General features: G+C 35.0%; 1 protein-coding gene across 2 annotated transcripts in view; it reads left to right on the top strand.

The window, feature by feature from the left end:
• METTL25 (methyltransferase like 25) overlaps positions 1–27,630 on the top strand; it is a 126,063-nt gene that overhangs the window by 72,071 nt on the left and 26,362 nt on the right. For both annotated transcript variants that reach the window (XR_009543338.1, XM_060165092.1), the window contains exons 8-12: positions 965–1,038; positions 13,175–13,268; positions 24,763–24,837; positions 25,402–25,473; positions 27,018–27,126. Coding sequence is in view for 1 of the 2 variants with exons in the window: in XM_060165092.1 (XP_060021075.1) it covers positions 965–1,038; positions 13,175–13,268; positions 24,763–24,837; positions 25,402–25,473; positions 27,018–27,110 (408 nt within the window). In the remaining variant the exon portion in view is untranslated. The remainder of the gene's footprint in view (positions 1–964; positions 1,039–13,174; positions 13,269–24,762; positions 24,838–25,401; positions 25,474–27,017; positions 27,127–27,630) is intronic.

Here is a 27,630-nt window from a genome sequence, read left to right as displayed (position 1 = left end):
ACTGAACTCTATCTTTAAAACATTACCCATAGTTGGAGAGTTTTTAGTTTTTAACTTACTTGACTTCTCAAAAGCATTCAGTATTGCCAGCCTCCCTCCATATTTGCTCATTTTTCCTTTTTTTTTCCGATAATAACTTTGCATGGAAGCAAGGTGGTTGTTGCTGATATCTCTGTTGGATGGGGATGTGGATGGAGTTTTGGCAACTTTTTGTATTTTCTTAGTTTAAGGGTACCTCTTACATTGCTACAGTGAAGCACTCTTTCTTTTATGTATAGTACTTTTTTACCTTCTACTTTGAAACTCTTATGCGTCATTAGGGACCTTCTCTTCAGCCATTCCTTTTTTCCTACCTCTGCACCTTCACGGACACTTCCTGCCTCTTTTTCCCCAGGAAATGAATTCCTGCTGAGACTTCAGTCTCTGATCTCATGTCCTTTCCAAGGCCCTTCTTTTCAACTCTGTAGTAGCAATGCTGTGATCTTTTAGGCCTCAGACATATTTTAGTATGTCCTTACTTAGGGTAGTACCTTCTCTCTCTGGCTGTGAATCCTTGGTAATATCTCTAATCCACTACCATTAGGAAAGATGCACATTCTTATCTCTTTTGCACACATCCTACATGTCTGCTCTCTTATACAGGACTGACTTGGTTGGTCATGAAGTTTATTTCTACGTTTTTAACTGATAAACACTCCATTTGGGACATTAGCTAATTTTTCTTTGATTATTCCTTTTCTTCCTCATTCACTACTACTACTTTTATAGTTTCTTCTATTTTCTCAATGAGAACTAGCCTCCAAGTACATTGTAACTTAGAATAGAAAAGTTATAAAATTATCCCCTATGTTTAGCAACAAACTCAGGTTTCTAACATTCACTTATGGTTCTGACTCTCAAGTATTGATTTGATTTCTCTTTTTTATTTGTTTCTTATGCTCATATATATCTGCATTTTTTTCAGCTGCCTACTGAATCACTCTTCTATCGTGCCGTACTTCAGGATATTATTAAAGATTGTTATGGCATCACCAAATGGTATGATGATTTCATTTCAATAAGAATAACTATCCTGTATTATAAGTGAAGTGACTTTTAGTTTTCAGGTGAATTCATTCAGGGTCATTGTTATTAGTAGAAGAAGCTTTGAATTTGAGCGTGATTTCAGTAAGTAACAAAGAACTATGCAGCAACCGTATCTTAGGTTAATCATTATTAAAGTAAGGGTTCTAATGATTCATTTTTGTCCTGAAGGGTTGTTGTGATGATAAAGAAATATATGTAAAATGTACTTCAGAATTTGAGAAATATTGAAATGTTATATGTAAGTAATTCAGTGAATATAATATTATAATATGAGCAGAGGTTATATTTAAAATATTTCACAACCACTACAGCATAAACACTTAACTAATTAGAACAGATATCAATCTTAAATAGCCAGTGTGGCCATTCATGTCTTTACTGGTAGAATAGTAGCCTTGCATATGTTTTGTTTCTGTTTTCCCCAGATAATGGCTGCCTATACAGAAAGGCAAGGATTAGGAGAATTTTTCATAATATTTGGTTTAACAACTGCCATACTCAAGCATACATCCACAGTCCCTTCAAGTTTCATGAATGTTTCTTCGTACTAGTTATAATTTTAGGATTCTGATTGCCATTTCGTTATAATAGGATTATTCTTCAAACTAAAATAGGGTAGTTTTCAAGTTCTTAAAAACAAATCCAAACTTATTAACAGAAATAGAAGCTATTTTCAGATTAGGTATAATTTCTCTAAGAAAAATAGCCTATTTTTTTACTAAAAGAAATTATGACATATAAATATCTACATATACCATTGATTTTTTTTTTTTTTGGTGGTACGCCAGCCTCTCACTGTTGTGGCCTCTCCCGTTGCGGAGCACAGGTTCCAGATGCACAAGCTCAGCGGCCATGGCTCACGGGCCCATCCGCTCAGCAGCATGTGGGATCTTCCTGGACCGGGGCATGAACCCGTGTCCCCTGCATCGGCAGGCGGACTCTCAACCACTGCGCCATCAGGGAAGCCCAATATACCATTGATTTTAATTGTCATTTCTATGTAGATAACTCCCAAATCTGTGTCCCTATCTCCATTCTCTTTTCCATATATTAATCTTTAAAATGTCTGAAAGTGAATTTCTCGTGGTTTCCTGAAAACTGGTTCCTTTCTCTAAACTCACCCCAAGATGCTAACCTTGTTGGAAAAAGTCACAAAATTGTGCAAATTCACATCTACTCAAATATTGACTGCCTGCCTTCCTTTAAGACCTCAAATCTGTTCATTACTGTGTTTGTTGTTCTCTTGATGACCACTTAAGATCATCTACACCCTTTTCTGAACATTTCTTCTCACTTAAAAATTCAAACCTCTCCAGTTCTCCACAGTCCTGCCTGCCTTTATTACTCAGTAGATGTTATTTAAAACTTCTTTGATTCCAGATCTTTATTGAGCTTTCAGCCATATTTGATCATGTAATAATTGTTTTCTCCAAACTCTCGTCCTCATTGTCTTCCATTAAGCTGCATTCCTCTAAGTTTCCTTTTCTTACCTTGAACTCTCATCTGTCTTCTGTAAGCATTTTTCTTCTTACTCATCCCCTTGGTATATCCAGAAATTCTCTAGTGTTTTATACTTAGCTGCTGTCTCTTTATATTTCCTCTTTCTCTTAACAGTTACCCTCACAACAAATAACTTAAATCATGTATCCAGCTCCTACGTCTTTTTTGAAGTTCAAATCTCTATTTCTCAATATAGAGCAACAGCTTCTGAACAGCCTCACTTAAGTACCTTAAGCACCTTAAAAATACACCAGATTTAGCCACAGCCAAAAAACAAAGTCAGCTTCCCACCAATTCTGTTCCTCTTTCTTCTGTCTCTTGACTTCTTTTGTCATTTCTGGGGAATTGCATGACCATTTTCAAGCTTTAGAAATCTTAAAATCATATTCGATTCTTTTCTTTTCTCATCATCAAACCACACATTCTAATTAGTTGCCAAGACTTGCACATGTTATATTTTTTAACCCAGTGGTTGTTCATTGTGGGGCAGGCAGCCTATCAGGTTCTGAATGCATAGGATGTAGTGTCCACACAGGAGTCTTCCATATTCTAGTCAGGATGGCATGTGCAGAAACCAAAGAAAATGATAGAAACCTGCTTCCAGTAACAGCAGACTAAGTAATTAAGGCTAACCCTCCTTCTGAGAAAAACTAAAAATGCTAGAGATGTGTATATATGCAAGTGTGTGGTGTGTGTGTACAAGTATGTGTGTTTGTGTGTATGCAAGTATGTGTGTAGTTAAATTTGTTTTTAATTGGTTTGAGAACATCAGAGACTATCAAGGAAATTAAAAATTACACAGCAAATATCTAAGAGAAGATGGAAACCAAGAGAAATGAAGCCAGCTTTTAGGGCTTCATTTTCCCCCACATGCCATTTCTTAACTACGGAAAAGGGGAATTCCCTGGCAGTCCAGCGGTTAGGACTCAGCGCTTTCACTGCCCAGGCGCGGGTTCAACCCCTGGCCGGGGAACTAAGATCCCGAAGCCGTGCGGCTCGGCCCAGCCAAATTAAAAAAAAATTAAATTAAACAGCAATAACAACAACAAAAAAGAATGATCAATAGCAGCAATGTTTATGAGAGCAAAAGTCTAGGAATGAAAATTTCATTAATAGGAGAATGGATAAACTGTTGTGGAATACTGTGCCATAGTGAAAATGTATGAATTACAACTACATGCATCCAAGTGGATGAATGTTGTGAATCTAAACGCTATAGAAAAATCCGTATATAATTTGGAAACAATCACAAACGGTATAATTAATTCAGGAATGTAAATATGTGGTAAACAATCAAGAAAAGCATAAGAATGATAAACACAAGCAATATTCAGTGGTATAGTATCCTATGGGAGGGAGGACAACTGAGTGGACAAAGTGATGAGGTGGGGAAGATGAGGGGCACATAGGAATTTCTAGAGACTGTTAATGTTCTATTTCTCAAGTTTGGTGTTGCATATAAGTGTTCATTTTATTGACATTCTTTACACCTTATACATAGTATTTTGTAAATACTTGTTTGTGTTCAACAGCAGTGAAATTATAATCTCATTTCAGGCTACACCCCAGGGTTAGTTGAACTACATATTATACTCCTAGTATCTGTTACAGTCACCTCATTATAGTAATAAGGAAAATTAAGATAAAGTGGTTAAAAGCTTGTCTTAAGTCATACAGCCTAAAAGAACCAGAGCTAGGACCAAATTCATAGTCCACAAAAGTTTTCTTTTTGCTATCCCATGCTTCTTTTTAGTTTAAATTCTTTGGGATATTTTTAATATGAGTGGAGTTATAGGTCTCCTTGTATTAGCCTTGTTAACAAGATTAACTTGATTGGAATCTCTGGCCAGCAAGATTACTAAAGACAGAAAATAAGATCACTGAATTATTTCTTCTGCATTTTGTTTAGCTTTTCTTGCTAATTAAATAAATTGTCTTCAAGTGATATACTGTTTCAGACTACTTGAAATATTATTCTGAAAGTTTCTTTAGGTTTAATTGTTTATATAACATAAGATTAGAAGTAAACTTTTTCCATGGACTTAAAAACTGTAGCATTTTTACTCTATTGTAATTGTGAATTAGCATTTAACACTTATGTTAAAACTCAATAATTTATATAATTTTTTAAATGTTATAATTAGTCCTTATCTGGAAACTTTCTAAGGGGATAAAATGCCAAAGAAAGCATTTAATGGGATATGGGATAAAAATCCTTTAGAACACTTCAAAGGAGAGCAGAGTAATTGATGTGTATACTTTACTTACTTTATTATTCTCTTTCATAATGAGTACTGTAAACAGCTGTAGAAGAAATACATAAATTTTGATGAATTAGTTTAACTTTCATTTTGATTTTGCAGTGATCAAATAGGTATGTGAAAAACCAGATCATGAAAACTGGCTCACCAAATTAAAGCTACTTATTTAGTCCATAATGTGTGGTCAGATTTGCAGGTCTGTATCTTTTAAATTGAAGAGTATTTTGAAGATTTTTGTAACTTCATTAAGTGATTGCCATTTTCAGCAAAATTTTATGTTAAGAAATACTTAAAGGCCCTTTAAGTCTTTCAGTAGGTATTAGCATAAAAAACACAATAAATAACTTCATAAATATTTTCTGATGATGGAGAAACTGAACTTTGATACTTTCTGTCGTTCATGTGCTTATTTTTATTTAGTATATGTCTACTTTACCTTTTCCTATAATTTCCTAAACTAATGTTGCTTCTTTGGAAAATGCTACAAGGAAACCATGTTCTTACAATTGTATTTTGGGGAAAGCATGTGGGTGGTGTTGGATTCACTTGAGTAGAATTTTAATTAGATCTAGTGCATTCACTTTTATTAAAAAAAAGAATACTGATTCCTTTTTAGCATGCTAACCGTGCTTTATTCTGACAGAGGGCCCCCTTTTAATCTGTTCTTCGAGTCCCATCATTTATCTTTCAGAAACAGTTATGTCACTTTTCTCACTTCAAAATGTTTGATAATTTCTCTTCTTTATACTCAAAAACTAAAATATCCTTATTATGACATTCAAGGCCATTCTAAGGTGCCACTAATGTCCTTTCCAGACTAATTCACCACCCCATTCTTCCTTCTCTGCACCCCAAGCAGCTGCCCATGCACACTGTTTGTACACTGGATTATTCATCATTTCCATGCAATTATTTTTGGACCTCGTATGCTTCCTTGGAGCTCCTTTGCCTACCTGAAATATTCTCCTCCCCATTTCTGCATCTTTTCTTTCCCTGACCTCTGGCAGGTGAAATCCTAGGCATTCTTTAAAACCCAGTTTGGAAGACATCTCTGGTATCTTTCTCTTCTCCGCCTCACTCTCTCCTCCCATAGTACTTAATCTGGGATTCACTGCTCTTATTGAATCTAAATGTACAATGAGTTGTTTGTGTCTGCTCCTCTGCCACCTGGTGAGCCCTGGTGGCCAGTTTTCAGCTTTATTAATTGAAGTCGTCTATCATAGTGGTTAAGAGCACAGATTCTGAAAATCCTCTTTGGAACCATTTTCCCGTCCAACTACTATCCCATATCTGTTCTTTCCTTTACTGGAAAACTCCTTGAAAGTGCTGCCAGTTGCTTTCCCATTTCACTTGAATTCCAATCAGACCTTACTTCCATCACTCCAGCAAACTTCCCTTTTCAGGGGCACTAATGACCCCATGTGGCTAAATCTCCGGGTCAGTTCTCGATCCTCAGCTTACTTAGCCTGCCATACGTATTTCACACAATCTACCACTTTTTACTTTCATGTGCTAGAGAAAGTCCCTCATAAGATAGTCACCTTTTTCTTTTTTTTTTTCCAGTTTATTTTGCTGACTCCTCTTCCTCTTTCAGACCTCTCATTTTTGGAGTGCTTTTTTCTATCAGTTCCTACTACCTAGGTGATCTCATCATGTCTCATGGCTTTCAGTACCATTTATATGCTGGTGAATCTCAAATCTAGAGTCCAGTTAATAACAAGCGTATTCTTCTAGTTGCTCAGGCCAGGATAACTTTGACCTCTCTCTCTCACACTGCCTGGATCCAGTCCTTCAACAATTTTATAGTCTGTCTAATTAAATATATCTAAAATTCTACCACTTCTTAACCATCCTCAGGGCCACCACCCTGGTCAAAGCCACCATCATCTCTCATGTAGATTATTGTAATAACCTCCTAATTTGTCTTCCTGCTTCTATTTTTGCCCCCTAGAGTCTATTCTCCACACAGTAGCCACAGTGATCCTGTTAATATTTTTAAGTGAGATCTTGCTCACTGTCTTCCCATGGTTTCTTATTCACTTGGAAGTAAAGCTAATATTTTCACTATGACCTACAAAGCCTTATATGATGGAGCTACTCATTATCTCGCTGACCTCATTTCTACTATTTTCCCATTTAATGTCTGTACTGCTTTCCTTGGTATTACTTGAAAATACCAGGAACACTTTCTACCCCAGAGCCTTGCCACATAATGTGTCCTCTGCCTGGAATGCTCCTCACCAGATATCCACATGGCTAGTTCACTCTCTTTCTTTAGTTCTTTACTCAAAATTATCATCTCTATGATATCCACCATCACTCCTCTCTAACATTTCTTATCTGCTTTCTCTCCTCTGTCATCAGCTTCTCATTAGCTCATATTGCCATACAGTTAGTCCCCTACATACGAACGAGTTCTGTTCCGAGAGTGTGTTTCTAAGTCCAGTTTGTGCGTAATTGCAACAAAGTTAGCCTGGGTACCCAACTAACACAGCTGGCTATATAGTACTGTACTATATAATAGGCTTATAATACTTTCCACACAAATATACATAAAAAACAAACAAACACAAAAAATAAAACATTGTTAATCTTACTGTACAGTACCTTGAAAAGCACAGTAGTACAGTACAACAGCTGGCATCCAGGGGCTGGCATCGAGTGAACAGGAAAGAAGAGTTACTGACTGGAGGAGGGAGAGGAGGTGGGAGATGGTAGAGCTGAAGGATCATCACAATGGGAGACAGAGGGCAAGCTGCAGTTTCACTCACGCCTGGCGTTGATGGCACAGGTTCTGGTTCCTTGGATTCAATTCTATCTACCCTCTTGAAAAAATGATCCAGTGATGTCTGAGTAGTAGCTCTTTCTTTCTCGTCCTAGAAGACATTATAGGAATGGATCGCATTCTGAACAGCTGATGCAACCTTTGTGTACCATTCTACATTCAGGTCCTGTGCCTCAGAAACGGTAACAGTGTCTCCTCAAATAAAGAAAATCCCCTTGCGTTCCCTGCGACGTGAATCTCTTCAGTTCTTCAGTTACTTCTTCTTCCTCTTGTCACTCCACTCTCGATTATTTTCACCTTTGTTTCCATCATTATCGCTTGGCGCTTCTTAGCAGTACCAGCTACATCACCGCTGCTTTTACACTTGCTTCTGGACATCCTGGGCTTGTAATAAAGATACTGTACTACTGTACTCTATACAGTACTGTATAGTAAAATACACAAAAGCACAACCACTTGTAGAGGATTCACGCACATGACAATGTACGCCAGACACATGAACTAACTTACGTGATTGGACAGGCAGACTCACGTTCAACTCTTTATCGTTTGGTCATGTGACAACCACCACATAGCAGATAGTTTTAGGATATAGAATCAGAAAGAAGTTTTGTTTGGCATGGGGATTTCGGTTTGCTTGCTTGGTTTTTTCAGACAGAGAAACTTGAGCATTTTCCGATGATAAGAGTAAAGACTCAGTGAGTAAAGAGAAGTTGAAGATACATCAGAGGAGGCAGAACAAGATGGCATCCAGATCCCTGATCTTAGGCATTTTCTTACAGAAAGCAATTATATTAACTATATTAATTATATTAACTAATTAACAGAAGGATTTCTATTTATCTTCACACACGTCAGCAAAAATTAAGACTGCAGTGATTCTGTGATGTCATAATGTATAACTGTAAAAGGTAGACTCCAAATCTTTAGCGTTAAATAATGAGAAAAATGCAATAGGCACTTACTAAAAATTAAAATTAAAAATGGGATTGCCCCATATTCCATTCATTAACGGTCCTATTCTTTGCTTTTACTTTCTATATAGGTAAGTTTTGAGATTTTTTTTGCACCTGTCTCTTTTTTCTCGTTTCTTAATTACTAGAATTGCAGTATTTGCCCTTAAAACTATAGACCCTCCTAAAGTCTGATGAGTGAAATATTCTTTTTCTTGTAGCTGCAAAAGAGCAGACTACATTCTACATCATAAACTCTCTTTACAGCTATTATTTTTAAGAAGGTTGATTTGTAAGACACCCAGACTTTAGAGATTAGTGCCATGTCCTGCAAAAGTAACCTTTTACCTCCTAAAGTTCTAAAAGCCTGATTCATTATACTAAATCTTGTGTTGCTTTGGTAATAACATTTAAATTGACATTCTGTTTCCTGTAAAATATACTTTTTTTTTCTTAAACCAAAATGGACTTATGGGTACTTCCCTTCTCCTTCTATACCGTGAAAGTAATAAAACCATTTTTTCTGAATTTTTTAACAATAGCACTCTATTTTTAAATACAGTCTTACATAGAACCAAATAAATTTAATAAATTTTAGAAAAGGACTTATTTCTTACACAATTATCCTTTTCATATTTTATGGAAAATTGTAACCCTTTAAAGTACCTCTTTGGAGTCCTTAAGGAGAACAGTTTTAAAAAAAATTGTTGTAACCTATTTCTATATTTTACATGTTGGCCTAATTTTAGTATGTTACTTTTATAATTTTATCATTTGTTTTATCAGTATTGCTGTTCGCAGTACTGTTGGAAACTGAGACATTTTGAAACTTAATTCCTTCTCTCAGAAAGCTTACCCTAGTCCATTCCAGCAGCTAAAGCACTCCCTACTCTGTGCTGTATTCTGAGCACCATCTTGTGCTTATCACATTGAATTATAGCATTTGTTCACCTGTCTTCCTTTATAAACTGTGGATGATTCTACCCCTAGAACCCAGCACAATAACAGGAAAATGACCTCCATTCACTGAGTGTTTGTCAGACACTGAGCCAAGCATAGTACATACATAGACTCTCATCTTCAACCTTCTACTGCTGAACAAGGAGAGGCAAAGAGAGGTTTTTAAGTGGTAAATACGTGGTAGAGCAAGGAATCACACTTATTTCACTCTTGAGTTCACATGGAGTCTGCCTACTTCTGTTTGTCTGTAACACAGATGTAGACATTCTTCATCTGCAGTTTAACAATATCAAGTATAAATCCTGTTGAAGAATTGTGCCAGAGTTAATATTTAATAGTAGTTAATATCCCAGACTCTGAAGCCAGACTTCCTGAATTCAAACTGGGGGCAGTTTACTTAACCTCTCTGTTCTTTAGTTTCACCTTCTTTAAAATGGGGATAATAGTGGGACCTACCACATGGAGTAGTAGTAAGGATTAAATAAGTAAGTGCAGCAAAGGACTTAGAGGTCCTGGCACATTGTAAACATGAAATAAATACTAACTGTTATTATTTGTTTTGTTTACATTGCACTATTCCTTATATATTTGTTCAGTAGTTCTCTCTATATATATTTTAAATCACATTTGCTTATTTGTATAGTTAAGCCTGCCTTCCTAACTCTACTTGATTAGCAGATAGATCTATTTACTGTATTAACGCATTTCATGTTATAGTCTGACTAGATGTTTTTGTTTCTACAAGCTGCAAGAGATATTTATTTAATTATTTAATCCATTTATTGAGATCCTGCTATATTGGAGCATCTATGCTAGGCACAGGGGATATGGTCATGAGCAAAACAGGTGGAAACTCTGCTCTCCAGCTGCTCAGAGCAGTGATCTCAAACATATTTTTAAATTTCACATCTCTGTCAATAAAGATTCTTGAGCATGCACCCCCAAAATGAATACTTAATTATTTGTAAGTGATATATGTGTCTTTCTACTAGTCTATTGTATAGATTTTTAAATAAACTGAAAAATTGAAAGTAAAAAGGTAAAGATAAATAGAAATTAAAATTCTAATATTCTCTTTCCCTTGGGGTGTGTTCACCCCTCTTTGGAGTCCACTGACTTAAAATAAAGACAGACACTCAGAGAAACAAAAAAGAGTAAGCATGTGAAGGAATAGTTCTCTGTGTCAGGAGCCTAACTTCATCTGGGAGGCCAGTGAAGACTTTCCTAAGGAAGCAACATTTAAGATAGGATCTGAAAGGATGAGTTTGGGATTCCCTAGGCAAAAAGATTAGGGGTGAAGTGTAACACAAATAGTGTTTATAGACAAAAGCATGATGTGTTCAAGAAACTAGAAAGACTGTCATTGTGAATGGAGAGGCAGTGTCCTAGGAGTGTTAGAGAGGTTGTCAGAATGGACCAGGTGGTACGAGGCTTATTATATACTATGTTAAGCATTTAGATCTTAATTCTAAGAGTCATGGGAAATTCTGGAGGAATTTAAGGAGAAGTAACATGATCAGATAATCACCTTTCTAGTTCTATTTGGATGATATTTTTCTCCCTTACTGGTTGCTGCTAAAAACAGGTCCAAAATAGTATACCTCAACAAAGGATTTGAGGGACAAGTCTTATGTAGCAAATTATTGCTTAATACACTAAAAGTAATCTAATAATCATGTTGTGAGATTTTGTAACAGAAAAGGGGTAGTATATTCTGAAAAGAAAAAGTAAGACGAGGGCAAATAAAATTTTAAATGTTTCTCTTATTTTCAAGCAATCTGAAATACAAAACCCAGGAAACAAGTCGATACCACCTACACTTATACGGTCTACTGTCTTCAGCTTACAATGGTTAGCACTTTCCTGTGAGCTTCTCACTCTGGCTCTTTTAACTTTGTAATCGAAGAAAAATCCAAATGATAATTCCAATTATGATAAAAACAACAATCATGATAGCAAAAAAAACAACTCACATGGTGGCACAGTTGTGAGCACCTCACGTGTGTTACCTAATTTCATCCTCACAGTGACTTTACAAAATTGGTACTATTAATATCCCGTTTTTATAAACAGGGAGCTAGTAGGTGATAGAGACAGACTGGAAGCTACACTCTTAGCTACTGTGCTCTGCTTTCTCTCTTAAGCTACTCCATTAGGTGGTGATAGATGGTATAAAATAAGAACCAGGGGCTTCCCTGGTGGCGCAGTGGTTGAGAGTCCGCCTGCCAGTGCGGGGGACACGGGTTTGTGCCCCGGTCCGGGAGGATCCCGCATGCCGCGGAGCGGCTGGGCCTGTGGGCCATGGCCGCTGGGCTTGCGCGTCCGGAGCCTGTGCTCCGCAGCGGGAGAGACCACAACAGTGAGAGGCCCGCGTGCCGCAAAAAAAAAAAAAAAGAACCAAAATCACTATCTCATGGGAAAGAATTGCTTGCCCCTCTGGATTAAAAAATAATAATAATAAAAGTTTAAAAACCTTTTAATATGAGGAGCAGGAAGTTAATATTAAATGGCTTTTTTTCTTTTTCTGGCTACACAGTTTATCATTTCAATATACTGTGATACATAAGATGTCCATATCGATTATATGATATCTCTTATATATAAATGTGTAAGATCTAAGAATTACACAAAAACTAATAAAAAATATAATTTCTGTTTCCTGGAACCTATACCTTTTCAAATGACTATTATTTCAAAGCAGTTTTCTGAGCAGGAAAGTGGTAAATGAAACTGCTCTTCTAACAAAATAGCATGACAATGTAGGCAGGAGTGAAGGGACAAACATCAGCTTTAATTAGGAAGTAGCTGTAATAATTAGGACATGAGGTAATAGCAAGTGTAATTAAAGTGGCCATCTAGAAGTGGAGCTGAAGTTGTATATTTGAGGTATATTTCAATGGAAGAATTGGTAGAGCTTCGTGTCTGACTAAGCATAGGGATTAATATTTATACTGCCAAGAGTAAATGAGCTTTTATTCATTGTTTTTGATACTTGGAGGTGGTAAATTTTTTATTCTCTTGATTTTTACATTATACTTAAATACAACCAAAATTGTGAGATGTGATAGTCCAGCATTGCATTATTTAAATTTAAAACCATCTCATATTTTGTTTATGCTGTAATGAAAATCTGCAGGGCATAAATGAGATCAAGTCAGACCCTACTCAGCAGCATATGGTGCTTTTCCAATGGCTGGCATTGAAGTTCTGTTTGCATGGCTGTTGGATGTCACCACTATTAGCAGGTGTTGCCATGAAATGTGCACTGTAATGTTGAGCCAGTAAAGTGAAAATGTGCTTTGCAGCACAATGGAACCTTTCGAAATACCTATAGTTCCCTTTAAAAATGAGACTTTTTTAATACTAAGTTTACAACTTCTTTCTCATAGTATTGTCTTCATAATATTGTCTTCCACTGTTGTATGTTGAAGGAATTCTCAAAAGCAGATCCCGAATATTTTTGTAATATGTAAACTAAAAGTGTTCACAAAAATATTACTACATTATTATCACATGTGGAGCTTGTGCCATATGCACAGAAGGTATTTAAAAATATTTCATGACTGAATTTAAAATCATCTATAATTTAAATTGGAAAAACTAAAGAGTGATTTAATTTTGTTTTGCAGTGATCGGCATGTTGGTAAAATTTATTCCAAATCCTCTTCCTTTCTGGATTATGTCAGAAAGTCTCTAAAGAAGCTTGGATTAGATGAGTCCAAGGTCAGTATATGATTACCCATTGTTTTTATAAGAAACAAGAGAACTTCTATGGGGTTATGAATTGAGATAATACAAAATTATTTGCCCTCTACTTTTCTCTTATTCATGAAAAACATCTAAATTATGTTGAAACCAAACTTCAGTTACCTTTATTCCAGTTCACCTTTTCTGTCAATATTATACGGATAGTTTGCTGTTGTACACCTCCAGAGTGATTCCCCTTTCAGGTTTATTCAAGTAAAACTGTGTCAATTTTCAAATCAAAATAGACTTAAAAAGCAAGAGCAAATGGGAATTGTAAGTACATCAGGAGACGATGGTTTTAATTTTAAACTGCATGTATTTAAAGGCTGTGTAACCCATTAAAATTAAAAATCTTAAATTCAAAAACCCTTTGAATGGGAGAATCCTGGAAAGTGGTAATGTCATAGAAAGCCCAGGGTAATAATTGAGAACATATTGTTGAATACACAAAAGGTAAGCTGATGGACTAGTGGTAATAAGTAGTCTAACACTGAGAAAAAAATAACTCTCAACATGATTCAGATGAGTTATTAACTAAAATGTTAAGTTGAATCTGGATCACTTTGGTATTTTGAATTGATTATAAATTGAAATAAAGAATAAAATAGTTGGTTAAGGAATGGTGATTAAGGTGGTTAAGGTTTCTTCTTGAAAGAGAAAAATTATACAGATATGGTTAAGTTATATCAAAGCCAGAGGGTATTATTATTTATTGTACCAATTATCCATTTACTCCCCAGTTGCTTTATTACTTAAAGCAATTAGACTGGTACGAATAAGTTTCCTCCTCTGTAAAATAGCTCTGAAAAAGCATTTCTAATTCATAGGATTTAAGAAAAATTAAATGAGGTAATAGACATAAAATGCTGAATACAATGTACATAGTAAGTGCTAACTAAATAATACTAGTTTTTATGATTCTTATCTTTGTATATGTACTACTTATAATAATACAATTGATATGACTCCTATAAACATTTTTATTTAGTCACCAAAATGAAGATCCTTCTAGTCTTGCATAAATAAGAATAGACAGTGTTATCTTAGTTATTTTATTTCTGTTTTTTAAAATATTTAAAAAAAAAAATATTTTTAATCAGACTGGTCTTCCTTCCAATTAGTCTTTCTTAATGCATATATTTACGTCATGTCTCAATTCCGCATCTTACATTTACTATCAGGAACACAACCTAAGCATAATTTTTACAAATATAGAGCTAAGTTTTTACTTAAACTAAAAATGTATTATCCTTTGTCAAAAACCAAACTGTAAAAATCCAGAAAGAGTGTTACTTATTTTTCGTGATGGCTTTCTCTTCCCAGGTTTGTCTCTAATAATAACCATAGTAAATGTTTCTTAATATGCTTATTATATTACTGATTAGAATATTAATAATAGCTAATATTTACTAAGCACTTACTATATTATAGTTATTATGCTAAAGACATCATAACATTATCGCATTTACTCTTCACTAAAAGAGTAAGATACTATTATTATTCCCAATGTAATGATCTAGAAAGAGAGGCTTACAAAAAGGCAAGTCATTTTCTCAGCGTTGAAGAGCAAGTGGCAGAGCTGGAACTTGAACGCAGATTCAACTTACATCAGAACCTCCACTGTCAACCACCACTGTACTGAGAAGTGAAATTAAAAACAAAAGGAAAAAGACTAATGTAGCTAAGTATCACCATAAAATATCAGTCTTAAATGATTACCTTTATTAGTTAGTAAAGACAATTAATAGTGCCCTGCTGATTTTTCTCTTAAAACTATTTAAGTTCATTGCAAGATAAATATGTTGAATAAAATGGGTGAGGAAAAGAAAAGGAACAAGAAACCCAAGCTGGAAGGGGAGGAAAGTACAGAACCTAATAAGGCATTTCAAAGGTAGGGGGGTGAGAGGAAGCAAATAGATGAGTACGTGTTTTGAGGGGTTTTTTTGTTTGTTTTTATGTTAAACAAGAGGAATTGAGAGTTGTGTCTGTCAGGCCAGAGTGGTTGGAAATAGGATAAGTTATTAAAACCAAGCTTATATTTCTGATATAATACAAAATCCTATTATTTTTCTCCCACATTATGAAATATCAGTGCTAAAATGAAGGTTTTGACCACAAACACAATAAGAAGAGATTTATGAATAGTTTTATTTAAAAAATGAAATTAATTTTCACAAGATTCTAATTACTAAAAAGTATCAAAACCGCTTAAATTTAAAATATTTGATATACCAAAGTGTTTAAAAGATCTTTGACTAAATTTATAATCATTTACTAACAAACTTTTGTATATAATTGAAAGTGTGGTGAATACCACTGATGTGTTTCTGATCTCTCAAAGCACATCTCTTCATATTAAAAACTATGTAAGCAAGTGAAGTGCCTAGAAACCTCCTAACATGCTCTGATACTTTCTTAGTCACAAGAAATCATGTAAACATGAGGAAAAACAACATTCCCAGACAAATCATCATTCCAAAGACCAGAACAGAACAGCATGTGCTGAATATATAAGTGGTTCATACACAGCTTAAAATATCAATCCATAAGTCCTATAGTCAGCTGTGACAGACAGCATTGGACATTTTCTCTTAGAGCAGGATTTTGTCAAACTCAGCACATTTGGATAATTCTTTATTGTGGAGAACTAACCTGTGCGTTGGAGGATGTTTAACATCTTTGACCTCTACCCACGAGGTGTCTGCAGTAGCGCACTAATTGTAACAATCCAAAATAAATAAATTTTTAAAAAATCTCCAGACATTGCCACAAATGTCCTGGGGGTCAAAATCACCCCCAGTTAAGATCCGCTGTCTTCAAGCATTTGTCATTTTAGTGATTCCATTAACATTCCCATTACAGACCCCATATTATCTTAAAATGCCATGTTACACCAAGAAACATAGAGTGGGGAAATGGGGAAAAGCAGTGATTCTGTTCTTATATTTTGAAGACTTTTTATCAAAATGATCCCCTCCTTGATTTTTAATTTTTTATAGCCTTAACCGTTTAAGGGTGATATTGTTTCACCCCTGCATAAGATACAGTTCTGTTTAAGAAGAGTGTTTAGATTTCACAGCAAAGCCAAGCCACTGAAAACAATAAATTGTGGCAGAACATCAGCTACCTTATATCTGCAAGTATACTGTTTATAATAGATGGACTGCTTAGAATGAAATTTTACAGTAATATTCTTTGTAATTAAGTAAAGTTCAATTACTTCTTTATAAAATATTTTAATACAACTTTACAGTTGTCTGAAATAACAAAATCCTAGTGATTAGCTTTACCTAGACCTTAAAAAATATTTTTAAATTTTATCTTCTGTTCCAAACTTTGGCATCTCACCAAATTTCAGAAAACCTTTAAAATTGTATTTAAGTTTTCATATTCATGGTCCACAGCATTTTTTTCTTCTTTTGTATTAATTTTCTCTCTTTCTCCTTCCACATGCATGTACTGCACACACACGGATACATGAGCGTACACACACACACACACACACACACACACACACACACACGTAAATTTTTGAAGCATCAAATTTTAAAAGCAGCAAAACCACTATTGCTTGCTAGACAAAGAACGAGCTGGAGCATTTGTCCATAAGAAGGGGAAATAAAAGGAGCTTATGTTCTAGAGCTTGCATGTATGTGTGTTTGTGTGCTGTATACATATGATGAATATTCAAATAAATATTACTCTCAGATATTGAGAATGAAATAGACAATAAAACTGGTGATTTAACAGGAGTGGGGTGTGTGCTGTTGAATGGACAAAGTTGAAAATCACTAAGATAGAACCTTAGTGGAAGGGATAGAGGATAACTCAGAAAATTATCCTTAAATATTTCTCCAAAACAGGCCAGCAAAAGCAAAACTTTTGAGACCAAAATCATTGAGTTATTCACCAGCAAACATTTATTTTGAAGAATCTCCCATGTGCCAAGAAGAGTGGAAACTCTGGAGCTACAAAGATAATTAAGACATAACCCATGAGAAAAGAAAACAAGTAATTATAGCATGAACTTACAATGTTAGACATATATTAAGTATGTATGCTTGGAGTGACTCACTCTGCCTGTAAGATTTCTCAGAGGACATTGATGCCTTAGCTTGGTTTTGAAGGGTACATAGGAGTTCATTAAGCAAACAAGGTGGGAAGGTAGGGAGCAGGGAATTTCAGGTGTGTGTGGTGGGGGGAATAGCTTGTACAAAACCACAGAGAGTAAGAAACATGATTCTGGACTCAGCACAGCTGGAGCATAAAGCAAGTAGAGGAGACAGTGGTGAGAGATGAGGCCAAAGGACTAGGCACATGTGGAGAGACCAAATAAACTGATCTTTGGACATTAGATCAAAGATTAATTAGTAGTAATCATAATCACTAGGTGGTTTCAATATAAGTGGGAGGGCAACAAAAAATACAAGGAGCTCATAAACTTCCATGTAGTAATATTCAGTGGTTCCTCGGTATTCATGGGGAATTGGCCCCCCACTGATAACAAAACCCAAGGATGCTCAGGTCCCTTATATAAAATGGTATAGTACCATTTTATATGGTATAGTCAGCCCTCTGTATCTGTGGGTTCCACATCTATGGATATGGAGGACTGACTGTATCCAGAAATGATCTACGTTATATGAGGTCATCTGACCCTAAAGAAACAGCGAATTCCTGATACAGTTTAAATATATATAGGAAGCCTGTCATCTTTGGTGATATGCAAAGAACATGTGCATTATTCCCATAAGTAAGTTCCTGCTGCTTTTTACAGCCACTATAATAACACAGGCATACCTCAGACTGTGGGTTCAGTTCCAGAGCACCACAATAAAGTAAATACCGTAATAAAGCAAGTCACGTGAATTTTTTGGTTTCCCAGTGCAAATAGAAATTATGTTTACACTGTACTTTAGTCTGTTATGTGTGCAATAGCATTATGTCTAAAAATATAATGTACATGCCTTAATAAAAAATATTTTATTGCTACCCTCTTGCACTGTTGGTGAGAATGTAAATTGATACAGCCACTATGGAGAACAGTATGGAGGGTCCTTAAAAAACTAAAAATAGAATTACCATATGACCCAGCAATCCCACTACTGGGCATATACCCAGAGAAAACCATAATTCAAAAAGACACATGCACCCCAATGTTCACTGCAGCACTATTTACAGTAGCCAGGACATGGAAGCAATCTAAGTGTCCATCAACAGACGAATGGATAAAGAAGATGTGGCACATATATACAATGGACTATTACTCATCCATAAAAAGGAATGAAATTGGGTCATTTGTAGAGACGTGGATGAATCTAGAGACTGTCATACAGAGTGAAGTAAGTCAGAAAGAGAAAAACAAATATCGTATATTAACGCATATATGTGGAACCTAGAAAATGGTACAGATGAACTGGTTTGCAGGGCAGAAATAGAGACACAGATGTAGAGAACAAACGTATGGGCACCAAGGGGGGAAAGTGGCGGGGGTGGTGGTGGGATGAATTGGGAGATTGGGATTGACATGTATACACTAGTATGTATAAAATAGATAACTAATAACCTGCTGTATAAAAAAATAAAATTCAAAAAGTAAATAAAAATACTTTATTGCTGAAAACTGCTGACCATCATCTGAGCCTTCAGCAAGTCCTAGTCTTTTTGCTGGTGCAGACTCTTGCCTCGATGTAGGTGGTGCTGACTGAGCAGGGTGGTGGCTGCTGAAGGCTGGGGTGGCAATTCCTTAAAATACGGCAACCATGAAGTTTGACCCACAGATTGACCTTTCACATTTTCTCTGTAGCAGGCAATGCTGTTGGATAGCATTTTACCCACAGCAGAACGTCTTTCAAAATTGGAGTCAATCCTCTCAAACTCTGCTGCTACTTTATAAACTAAGTTTATATAATTTTCTAAATCCTTTTTTGTCATCTCAACAGTCTTCACAGCATCTTCACCAAGAGTAGATCCCATCTCAAGAAACCACTTTCTTTGCTCATCCATAAGAAGCAACTCCTCACCTGTGAAAGCTTTATCGTGAGGTTGCAGCAATTCAGTCACATCTTTAGGCTCCACTTCTAATTCTAGTTCTCTTGTTGTTTCTGCCACATCTGCAGTTACTTCCTCCACTGAAGTTTTGAACCCCTCAAAGTCATCTATGAGAGTTGGAATCAGCTTCCTCCAAACTCCTGTTAATGTTGTTATTTTGACATCCTCCCATGAATCATGAATGTTCTTACATCTAGAATAGTGAATACTTTCCAGGATGTTTTCAATTTACTTTGCCCAGATCCATCAGATGAATCACTATTTATGGCCTTAAAAAATGTATTTCTTAAGTAAGACTTAAAGTCAAAATTACTGCTTGATCCATGGGCTGCAGAATGGATATTGTGTTAGCAGCATAAAAATAGCATTTTAATCTCATTGTGCATCTCCATGAGAGCTCTTGAGGTGCATTGCCAATGAGCAGTAATATTTTGAAAATAATCTTTTTTTCTGAGCAGTAGGTCTCAACAATAGTCTTAAAATATTCAGTGAACCATGTTGTAAACAGATGTGCTATCATCCAGGCTTTGTTGTTCTATTTATAGAGCACAAGCAGAGTAGATTTAGCATAATTCTTAAGGGTCCTAGGATTTTTGGAATGGTAAATGAGGTCAGCTTCAACCTAAAGTCACCAGCTGTATTAGACCCTAACTGACAAAAGAGATTTCAGCCTATTCTTTGAAGCTTTGAAGCCAGGCATTGACTTCTCCTCTTTAGCTATGAAAGTCCTAAATGGCATCTTCTTCCAATATAAGGCAGTTTCATCTACATTGAAAATCTGTTGTTTAATGTAGCCACCTTCTTTAATTATCTTAACTAGATCTTCTGGATAACTTACTATAGCTTCTACATCAGTACTTGCTGCTTCACCTTGCACTCTTATGTTACAGAGACAGGTTCTTTCCTTAAACATCATGAACCCACCTCTGCTAGCTTCAAATTTCTTCTGCAGCTTCCTCACCTCTCCCAGCTTTCATAGAATTGAAGAAAGTTAGGGCCCTGCTCTGGATTAGACTTTGGCTTAAGGGAATGTTGTGGCTGGTTTGATCTTCTATCCAGACCACTACAACTTTCTCAGTATCAGCAATAAGACTTTTGTTTTCATATCATTCATTTGTTCACTGGAGTAGCACTTTTAATTTCCTTTAAGAAGTTTTCCTTTGCATTCTCAATTTGGTACCACATCCACCTACCTTGAGTTCTAGCTAAGGGTATATCAGCAGCCTCATTCCTACCATCTACTGGTGAAAATAAGGTCAATTGCTAACCTATCTTCTGATCAGGTAGTGTGTGGGTAGAATCTCTGAACAACTATGTATCTCTCATCCAATCATACGACCCATTCCCCATGAAGTTGAAGTCTGGTCCACCTTTGTGTACCTGGACCCCCTTATATAGATCTATAAAAAGATGATTTTAATAAATAAATGGAAGAGAAGAGAAAAATCTTCCATGGAAAAGAATTCTAAATAATTTATTTGGATATTGCACCCTCACTCCTTAAGTGTGGGCTGCAAGTTGTGACTTTCTTCCAAAGCATACAACGTGGAAAGGGGAAAAGGAGGAACATTACAGTGAAGAAACCTGACAAATACTATCTCAGCCAAGTACTCAAGGTCAATATCTACAGTGATAAATCATATGGATAGTATGTACCCTTCATATGATGTGAGGAATATCATACTTAATTCTGTAGTCTTCCTCTCAAAGCCCATAGCCCCAGTCTAATTATGAGGAAAACATCTGACAAATCCCAGTGAAGGAACATCCTACACAATGCTTGACTGGTACTCCTCAATACTGTCAAGGTCATCAAAACCAAGGCAAGTCTTGTGAGTCAACTATACTCCAATAAAAAGAAAAAAGAAAAAAAATAAAAGGCGAGTCTGAAAAACTGTCACAACCAATAGGACTAGATACAATGTAATAAACTGGATGGGATCCTGGAACTGAAAAAGGACATTAGGTAAAAAGTGAGAAAATCCGAATGAAATGTAAACTTTAGCTAATAGTAATATATCATTATTGGTTCATTTACTATAACAAATAACTGTATTGTAAAGTGTTAATAATAGGGGAAACTGGATATAGGGTATATCTAAACTCTGTTATCTTCAAAATATCTTTAAATCTGAAACTTCTAAATTATGTTTATTTTTTTAAAAATAATGTGAGCAAAGCTAATGTTTATTGAACCTTTGCTTTGTGCCAAACATTGTGCTAAAAGCTTTGTTTATGTTATCTCACTGAATGCTAAGGATGACTTTATGAAATGAATAGTTATCCTCATTTTATAGGTAAGGAAATTGAGACATAGGTTAAGTGGATTTCTTAAAGCTCAAATCTAGGAAATTGGGGAGGAAGGATTCCAATGCAGTCTGTCTAACTGTAGAGCCAATGCTCCTTTTTGTCATATCCATATAACTTATTAACAGACATTGAGCTCAAGAAGAATGCTTAGCATTTTTCTAAAACTAGTGTTCATCAGACAAATAAGCCTACAAGGAAGAATAAAGAGAAAACTCTGTGCTTGCCAGCAGACAAAATAAATGTACTTCTAAAGCAGATTGAAGAATTGAGGTTTGAAATAAAGGCAGAAGAAACTCAAGGAATGATGAATCTACTGAAGCATTTAAAGAAGAGATGCTTATATCCAGAACTTTGATTTTTGAAACTTTTGCAGACAGGATGAAGTTGATCAAGCATTTGAAGTGTGTTGAATCATAGGACATATACTAACACAGGGGTCCCCAACCCTCGGGCTGAGGACCGGTATAGGTCTGTAGCCTGTTAGGAACTGGGCCGCACAGCAGGAGGTGAGCGGCGGACGAGCGAGCGAAGCTTCATCTGCCGCTCCCCATCGCTCCCCATCACTCACATTACCACCTAACCCATCGCTCCCATTACCGCCTGAACCATCCACCCCCCCACCAACCCCCCTCCACATCCGTGGAAAAATTGCCTTCCCTGAAACCGGTCCCTGGTGCCAAAAATGTTGGGGACCGCAGATCTAACACATAAGCTGTATTGGAGTTAAAATGTCAAAAAAATTGTAAGAAAAGTAAGGGAGAAAACCTAAAGCTCCTCAATATGACTGCTCCTTCACTGTCTCTCACCCAGTTTCTCTTTAGGACTGGATATCTCCCTGAACCTAAATGACAGCTCACTGAGCTAAGGCCCTGTTATACAGCTCAACTAATATTAATCCCTTTTTCTCGAGTCTAGGAGATGGGCAGCAGGGAGCAATGGAATTCATGACCAAAACTCCCAACTGCCATTCAATGTGCACTTCATCTTGTAAGTTTCCATGTATGTCCTTGCCTAAGTATGATCTACACTCAGGCACTTCCTCAATTCTGATGCCTCCTTTATCTCTAGGATGCTTGCCCTATCTTGGCTCTTACTGGATTTAACACCCAATAATGTCATCTGTAAAATAAGACCATGAATATACATATGTTACAAATTGATATTAGAATTAAAAAACAGTGTCTTCATAAAACTTCCATAGATTCTCTGATCTAATCTTATGAGATACATATTAATATAATTATATCCACCAAACTTTTGGTGTAAGAACAAGGCCATTTATTTTGTTTTGTTTTTTGCACACAGCTTTGCATATAGTTTACTAGTTGGATTTCTACCTTAACGTCTGTCCATCAAACATACCTGTAATGCATAGTTTACAGTATCCAGCTTTGGATTACTCAAAGTAAAGCAAAAGACTTCCACTTTTTTTTTTTAATAGAAAAGTAAAGGTGATGTTCTCACCTTTTCTCTTCAAAATTACACAAAAGCAACAAATAAAAAGAGAAATAGAAACACAAACTCCTTTTTGACAAAATCAAAAAGCATATTAAATCTCAAACCATGTACAATATGAAGTACAGTGAAGGTAAAGAAGGATGCAGAAAGATGCCAAGAGAAATTGCCCAGGTTACAGATCACCAACAAAACCAACAATATAGTTCTTTAAAGTAGCATATCCTGAGGAACAAAATCAACAATTCCTAGTTTGGAGCAAATGCAGTTGATGACCAGGGTGGTGCTTCTCAGTTTGACATAAAGGGGAGACAGAATATTGGAGAACCCAAGGAGTCACATTGAAAAACCATGTTTGTAGGAAGCAGTATGCTGATGAGGCAGGATTGAAAAAAGATTGTGAGTTCTGAGTTGTCCTGTAACTGCTGATCTCACATGACAGGACAGAAGTGAAGACTAAAGGCTATAATTCGAACACATACACAATTTTTTTGAGATGAGAGTTTTTGCTGGCTTGAAGTGCAGACCTAGATCTAGTCCAATATACTCTACTGCAAAAATTTGGTCCAGGAGGTACTCATTTGATTCAAAGATGGGCAAAATTTTAAAAAGGGTTGGAGATAAGGCCATAATCTGCTTGGGTTTTATACCAAAGGGGAGATCTTTTCTGGAAAGCTACACTAGAAATTGGATGAGACGAAGCTTTACTTGTCACTGTTACCTACCCTTTTGTATTTTTTGAACTCAAAAGAAATTTCATGTAATAGAAAAAGAATAGGGGCTTTGAAAAAATATTTAGATATTTTCAAGGAAATCTGAATACAAATCCTTTCAGATTTTGGACTCTCTTTATTCAGTCTTTCATTTGTTTTGACCACATATAATTTGAGAGCAATTCCTTCTGGTGACGTTCCTTTATCAGGCCTTTCACAGAGGCATTCAACTTATAGAGAAACAACTTTGCCTTTTGTATTTGTATCTCATTGGTTTTGTAATATTTATTCATGTCATATTATAATATAACTGGAATAACAAGTTTAAGAACAAATACAATTAATTCAGTAGGCATAAAGCTCAACTGGTGGGAACAGAAACATGTAAATGATCTAGAAAGTGGCCTACTAACCACAAAGGTTCAGTGTACTATGGGTGTCATATGTTTTAGAGAAAAAAACAGCAATGCTTGTTGATGGATTTGTTAAGTGGATGTTAGAAGAAATTACCTTAAATATGAATATATGTCCTCACTGTATTCCTTTTGCCTTTGAGTTATTCTTTAGGATATATAGTTTTAGATATATTGTTTAAATTTTAATTTTGTTCAAGAACTGTTTATTGAGCTCCTACCTACTGTGCACCCCAAGCATAGAAACAAGTGAAAGTAAGTATTTCATCACTACTTGTTGAAATCAAACAAAGTTAATAGGCTGTTATTGGTGATTTTACTTAGGATATACTGAATAACCTATATTGGTACAGAAGATTTAAATGAAAGAATTTAGTTATATTGACTTGTTTCATGGATATCCTTAGAGCTCTTCAGATACCTAAGGTTGTTTTAAATTGTTATGTTTGTTTTACTTTAGGGTATGTTTGATTAGAAAAAAATATTTTTAACTGTTATTAAATTTATTATTGTTATTTTATCTTGAAGCTGCCAGAAAGAATTATAATGGACTACTATGAGAAGTACAAGCCTAGAATGAATGAGCTGGAGGCTTTTAATATGGTAAATCTCAGAATTAAACATACTAAATTGAATATGTTGCTAGACTTGAGTAGGCTCCTATTAAATTTTTTTATGGGGCCAACCAATCTGTGTTGTTTTTCTCTTAATGTAGAAAAACTGTTTTGGATCATTTCCTATTTTAGAACTATATTAGGTGTCAGTAATGTAATAAAGAGAACACATGGTAGATTTCTCTTAAAGTGTATTATAAATGCATGGAAAGAAGTTTTAGAGTTCTTTGAACACATATTGGTCTCAATGCAGTTATTTCACAAGCATTCCTTTTAATGAATTTCATTCTTAGTACCCCTTTAAAAGCTTTCTATCACATATGTATGATTGCTTTTGGATTCTATCCCAAAGTCACTCAAAGGACATTCTTTTCCTTTTACTATTAAAGAAAAACTTTTGATCTCTGAAGTATTTATTTTCTGAAGATGTACGATGAGTATTGGAGATTTGGCCTTATATGAGTTTCTATAGATACATTTTCTTAAACAAGTGTTAAGCTAGTATTTTTGTTTGTTTTAAAGTACCACTGTCCTATCTTATACTTTCTTTTAGTTGAAAGTTGTTCTGGCTCCTTGCATAGAGACATTGATTCTTCTGGATCGGCTTTGCTACCTGAAAGAGCAGGTAAATTATGTTAATTTTAAATGCATAACAAATATATTTATTAAACCCAGTAATATGGATCTGCTTATAACTAGGATAACATTCTTTCACATAAAACTAGTAAGATAATTTTTCTCATTATATTTTCCAATTCTAAATATTCTTTCCATCTCTTTTGAAACAAAAACATATGTACAACAGATGTTTCCAGCAAAGCTACTATAATAAAGTTTACATTCTTTTAATTTTATGGTAATTACTATACAGTAGACGATGCACACAAACCATCATATATGACATATAGTATAGCTAAAATTAATAAAGGCAAGATGTAAAGATACCATTTTTATGCTTCATTTTATAAGAATCACCTTTTAATTCACTTTTGAATTTTTGGACATATGCACTCTGCAGTTTAGAAATTTCCTTCTCATCAGTGATAATTGCTTCTGTTTTTTTCACAGTCTTATTTGTTTTATCTTTGTTGAATGACCAAAAAATATGATTTTTTGTTATCTTTGGGGAAAATGTGTTTTTCAGATTCTACTCTATGATCAAAATAATGTTTTTGAGCTCTTTAAAATTAAGCCCATTTGTGGATTCAGCCTTGTTTCCAGTATAAACTCTTTATTTTAATAATTTTGTTTTATCATATGGAGAGCTTTATTTCTTTTCAGCAAACTACTTGGAACAGATGGATTTTAATAATTGGTATTTTTATGGGGAAAGGCAATTTTTAAATATTTACATAATTATGTACTTTCCTAAGCTACTAACTAATTCAAAATCACTGGAATCTTTTGGTTCTCAACTTGTTAGTTCACAGAATCAGCCTTATTTTACTAGGTACTCATCATTTCCCTTTCAAAACAGTTTCCAGTGACCTAAATAAAATAGGTAGGCAAAACAGTATGCACCAAGTTTAACAGATTGGTAACGAAGTGATAGAAATCATATAATTGTTCATTTTGTTAATATTTTAAATAATATTTTACTATTATAAAAGTAATACACACTTATGTTAGAAAATTTAAAATGAAGAATATATAAAAAATTAAAAGTAACGATTATCTCACCTTTCAGCATTAGCTATTAAATTATTGATATGTTTTTTAGAGCTTTTAATATATGTTTGTTGCATGTATATGTATGAGCATATTATTTCTACTTTAAAATTGGAATAAATTATAAATGCAGTTTTGCATCTAATTTCTTTCATTTGTTTTATTTAGAATTTTTCCATCTCATTAAATGTACTACAGAAGCTGAATAATGTTTCATCATATAATTTATTTAAGTAATACCCAGTTGTCTCTAGCCACTTCCAGTTTTTCACAATTGCAGCAAGGAGTAGCCTTGTGGTTCACTCTCTATGCATATCTTTATTTCCTCAACATAAATTCCCGAAGGTGAATTTCTAAGTGTTAATTTTATTCAACAAAGAATAATTTTCTTTTATATAGTTTGTTTTTCATGTAGTTTTTATATTCCAGTATGTAGTCTAACATCTCTCATTTTTATCTTCAACAAGTAGTTGCCTATTTAAATCACTTACCAATTTGCAGGATGATATTGCGTGGTCTGCACTCGTGAAGTTGTTTGATCCTGTGAAATCTCCCAGATGTTATGCCATTATTGCACTGAAGAAGCAGCAGTGATTTCAATTGAAGCAAGGTATTAGATGTATCTGTTTGTGGAATCAATTGCTAATTTTGCTTTTCTAAACATTAATGCCATGTTACATAAATATTTGAAAAAATTGCTATATATTTTAAATAGGCAATAAAACAATAGCTAACAACAGAATGCCTTAATCCATTTTCCATTGTCAAAGCATACATTAATTTTGAAAAAATCAAGAACTCATGAAAATATTATAAAAGGATTTGACCTACATTTCTGAGTTAGTACGTCTATAGGACATTGTAATCTGAGCCTTGTTTCCTGTTCAGTATTTGAGACCCTTGCTATTTGCTGCATATCACATTTTGACTTTTTACCAACTTAAAATCAGATGAAAGGTATAGGTATAGATACAGTAAAACTAGCTGGTCCTGAAGATCATTAGCATTTTCTTTCACATTTTGGAAGGATTTTTCATGTTATCAGGAGAGAAAAAGTCACGCTTAAATAAATACCCAGGAAGCAGGCCAGACATAAAAAGTGCTTAATATAAAG

The sequence above is a fragment of the Lagenorhynchus albirostris genome, chromosome 11 (assembly GCF_949774975.1).
Source record: "Lagenorhynchus albirostris chromosome 11, mLagAlb1.1, whole genome shotgun sequence".
In the NCBI taxonomy this organism is placed as follows: Eukaryota; Metazoa; Chordata; class Mammalia; order Artiodactyla; family Delphinidae; genus Lagenorhynchus; species Lagenorhynchus albirostris.
Note: the sequence above shows the minus strand (reverse complement) of the source record. Positions and strands in the feature narration are given on the sequence as shown.